This window comes from Fulmarus glacialis, unplaced genomic scaffold, assembly GCF_000690835.1.
Source record: "Fulmarus glacialis isolate BGI_N327 unplaced genomic scaffold, ASM69083v1 scaffold21944, whole genome shotgun sequence".
Taxonomy (NCBI): Eukaryota; Metazoa; Chordata; class Aves; order Procellariiformes; family Procellariidae; genus Fulmarus; species Fulmarus glacialis.
In genome coordinates this window covers 1,132-5,214 of record NW_009206374.1, presented here as the reverse complement: position 1 = coordinate 5,214, position 4,083 = coordinate 1,132, and the positions used below count along the sequence as shown (strand labels likewise).

At 47.0% G+C, this 4,083-nt stretch overlaps 1 protein-coding gene across 1 annotated transcript; it reads right to left on the bottom strand.

The window, feature by feature from the left end:
- Window positions 1-937: 937 nt before the first annotated feature.
- On the bottom strand, window positions 938-3,758 carry FBXO2 (F-box protein 2). Its single transcript, XM_009575729.1, has 5 exons — window positions 3,485-3,758; window positions 2,233-2,359; window positions 2,040-2,135; window positions 1,516-1,651; window positions 938-1,082 (listed from the first exon to the last, which is right to left on the bottom strand). Exons 1-5 carry the CDS (start codon window positions 3,732-3,734, stop codon window positions 948-950), a joined length of 744 nt encoding a protein of 247 aa, XP_009574024.1. The 5' UTR covers window positions 3,735-3,758; the 3' UTR covers window positions 938-947.
- Between the last annotated feature and the right edge of the window lie 325 nt (window positions 3,759-4,083).

Sequence of the window (4,083 nt, the reverse complement as noted above, 5' to 3'; positions counted from 1 at the left end):
TAACAACAGCTTTCTGCGTGAAGAATATCTCCTGCCTGCAAAGAGTCGTACTGGATGCCCAGGGTGCTTGTTGCATAAAGCATGCAGAGGCCAGGAAGGGGTACATGAGTTTGTTTTCATTTGTTCCTGGATGCCCTCCTCAATTTGCTTCTAACCCATTTCCCTAAGACCTTGTCATCTCTCTCCCAGCAATTACTCTCAGTTGCTGTATGTTTGAGGGAGCCAAATGAAGTCCCAGGGTTGGACACCAGAGAGGTTTCAGCTCCCAACACGTTCCTTGATAAATGGATGCTGGGAACAGTGTAACAGAAAAGGATCCAATCCCTATTACTTTGCATTATTGTCACTAAAAATTAAGCACTTGGCAGCCAAGCTAAAGCTCCTGTGAGGCAAGCAATGACATCTATTGTTTATAAATGGGAGAAGCTAAGGTTCTCACTGCAGGACTTGGAAGCAGTTGGTGACAGAGATGTGACAGGGCTCTGGGTTTCCCTGGTATGTTCTCAGACACAAGGTCTACGCTTTTCTTCCTCTTTTTCCACTCTTTAACTTCCAGAAAATATGCCCAAAGTACCGCTTAAAGTTAAGGGGTGCCCAAGTCTGGGAAGCAGGCAGGAGGGGTGTCTAGCTTGGGCTGGGTGCTAGTGGTTAGTGGCTTAGGAGAGAAGTAAGGTCTGGAGGATTTTTAGGTGATCTCATGTCTGACGGAGAACATCGGTGCAAGCGGTGAGGCTGAGTCTAATGTGGTGCATTCACAAATCTATTTGCATTCTTTGCATAGTCCCCTTGAGGAAAGATGGATGGTGGCCCCTGGCATCTTGCACGCACATTCATACACAGAAAGGTTGTATGCTCTACAGCCTGGAAGCAGCACCATGCAGAAACCATCCTAAGGCCATGGGATGCCCTGAGGGAAGTCAGCTCCAGCATCCAGGTCCCAGTTCAGGCTATGGCTCCACTGTCACACTGCTGTTGGTAACACGTACGCCATACCATCCCTTCCAGAATAGTGTGTCCTGGCCACCATGTTCAAAGCGGACAAAGCGGACCCCAGGCCCGTAGTTGGAAAAGGTGTGGGAGATCTTTGGGACGAGAGACAAAATCGTTGTTGGTAAGCATCAAACCAGCATGAACCTACCTTCTTTAGTGCACAGAGCCTTCAACCCCACCTGCCCAGTCATACCTACCAGGTTAGGTAACAATGAGGACATTTACAGTGGGAGTTACTGGGAGGTGCTTTGATCCCATTGTTGTTCAGAGGCCATTAAACCTCTCCCAGTTGGGCATCTCCTTCATCTTACACCTGCAGTAGTGGCTCAGCAAGTTTCCAAGTTTTATGTAAGGTAACCTTCCAGTATAATCCCTTTGTTCAATCACAGGGTCATGGTTCCACAGAACACATGACAGAGCTGCCTCCTCCTCCTCCAGGAGAACCCTCCTGCTTCTCTCTGCTTGAAAATATTCCTGATTTATGCAGGTTGGGTGTCACCTGCTGAGCCCACAGCTGTAACTCACCTCAGTCCAGTTGGCGTCATTTTCCTGTGGGATGGCAATAGTCTCACTTCTGTACTCAGCTAGAACATCCTCATTCTCTGAGAGCAGTTTCACACAGAGCTCATAGAGGCAGCCGGCATCACTGCGTCCTGCATACCTGCAAGGAGATCCACGCTGCTAGTCTTACCTGTGTGAACTCGGCAAACAGCCGGAGCACCCAACTGCATCTGGCTGAATGCAGGCTCGATCAATCCCATCAAGTTACTGGGGCCTTGGTTTGAGGTGGAAATCTATAATGGTTCTGACCCCAACCCACCACCTCCCCTCATTCACAGCAGAAACCTGGTCTTTAGAGGCCATATGCACCAAGAGTTTGAAGCTTGTGGGAGCTGTCAGTGGCTCTGTAAGCCAGGACTGAGCCCTCTTCCGCATCTAGGGCATCTGGCAGCTGAGGTTTTAAGGCCCAGTGCAGGTATAAGCCCTCCCTGCCCTTCCTTCTCTTTCTTGACTCTCTGCCTGCCTTCTGAGGCATCCTTGCTACTTACCAGTCTTTTACCACAAGTTTAGGCTGGGTTGTGTCCATCAGCTCTTCCCAGTAGCCCTCAGCCCTAAGGTCAATGACCTGAGCCTTTCGACACCACCTGAAATGCAAGATGTTAATTGGTATCACAGTCTCTCCTGGGACTGGGGGAACCAAAAATGTCCCGTTCCCTGAATAAGAGAAGAAAGCAGCCTTACTCATAAGATGTAACAAAGTATTTATGGACTTCTTCACTAGGGAATTCTTTTCCAAAGTCCCCAGGGAGCTCTTCAATTTTCCAGCCATCACCTCCATTCTCTACCTCTCCCCAGTGCTGCAAGTCTTCTGCAAATGGCAGAAAAGAGACTTGGATGAGTTTTGATTTCTGTGGGCCTGGGGAACCTGACCTTCTCCCACTGGAACCTTTCTCTGGCTCGTTAGAGGTACGCTGTTAGGTGCAACACTAATTTTGTATGTAGACTACGGAGATGTTTGTTAAGTAGAGGTCAGGCAAAAACCTTTAGTCTGGTTGAACATAGTATTAACAAACTTTAACGTTCCCCACCAAAATGGCTATGTACATGTGGGTTTATTTAAGAAAGTACTCTGGTGAAATTATTTAAGTATTCTGAACTGTGTGTCAGCACTTTCAGTGTCATAACATAGGAATAGCCTGGGGGAGAGATGCTCATTGCTTTATTTCTAAATTTTCCAAATTGCTAAGTGGTATTTCTAGAAGCAGTATGGCCCTAAACATTGGGCTTTTCTGGTCTTAGCCAGAGGGAATGTGGATGTTGGAAAAGCTTGCAGAAAAATAATCTGTAAACAAAATGGAGAAGCTGTGTTGATATTGCTTTGGTCTATGATGTGTGAAATGTGTTTGTTGCTGCTTGGGTTATGAGGCTTGGTTACTGCTGCTTATTGCTAAGCATCTTGTAGATCCGGCAAGCGAAGTTCATAGATTATCAGAATAATGGCAAATGGGGTACGTGAACAGCTCTGTAACGTCGGCTGTAGTAAGCAGGGTACAAAGAAGATTTGCCTGAGCTGCTTCAAGGAAGCAAGCCTGAAGTGCCTGGTGAGCTAAGGGCAGACTAGCTCCTGAGCGGGGAAAGCCTTGATCTTTACTGTCATGGTTTGGCAAGAAGTGATCTGGAAACCCAGATGCCACTACCATTACTGCACTGGACAGGGGTTCTGTACATTTTTGTCTCTCAAATGTGATTCTGATCCCTGCAGGGGCTTATATAAAGTTGATGTCAAGTAGAGCCCTTTGCAAAGGCTGATTATCAAAGGCCTTCATGTACGTTAAATGATTTGACTGCATGCATTAAGTCATTTGACCCCGGCAAGAAGAAAATACTGCAACCCAATGGCAACTAAAATCTTGTTTCAAAGACTGGAGATGGCCATTTCCCAGTGACTGATTATCTCTATGAAATCTTGGGGCTTGTTATGCTTGTCTCTCACCTTCACCACATGGGTTCTTGATGAGATTCTTCCTTTTTTTACTCAGGAAGTAGAAGTTTTGCCAGTTCTCTGCATTCTCCTGTGACTCTGCTCCAGTGAGGCTTTCCGGCTGACACTTCAGGATCCAAAGCGCAGCTCCATCGATCAGGTTCTTCCACTGGCAGCAGACCAGGCGGCACGCCAGCACCAAATCCACCGCAGGTATGGAAGCCAGGATTCTGATCAGGACTGCTTCAGGGAGGGACTCCATCCTTGGGCCAGGCTGGATGGAGCTTTCTGAGAAAGAAGGGGGAAAGGAGTGGTGACACAGTGGTCCTTCGGACATGGGGTTCCCCACCCTCAGTGATGTCAAACACTGATGCTTTAGAAAAAAGGCAAAATAAGCATGTTATATGAAAGCATGATTTTGGGGGCATAGATTGCTTCCTAACCTCAAGGCCTCCTGACCCCTATTAAGTTAATACCCTGAAGCATATGAGCGGATTAGTATTATATGTTCTAAGTGAAGCCCTTAGTAAAATCCATCCACAAAATGGAAGTAGTTGATATCTGCAATTGTGGACAGTTTGTCAGTTTCCCAGACCGGAATTAGTCCTTCC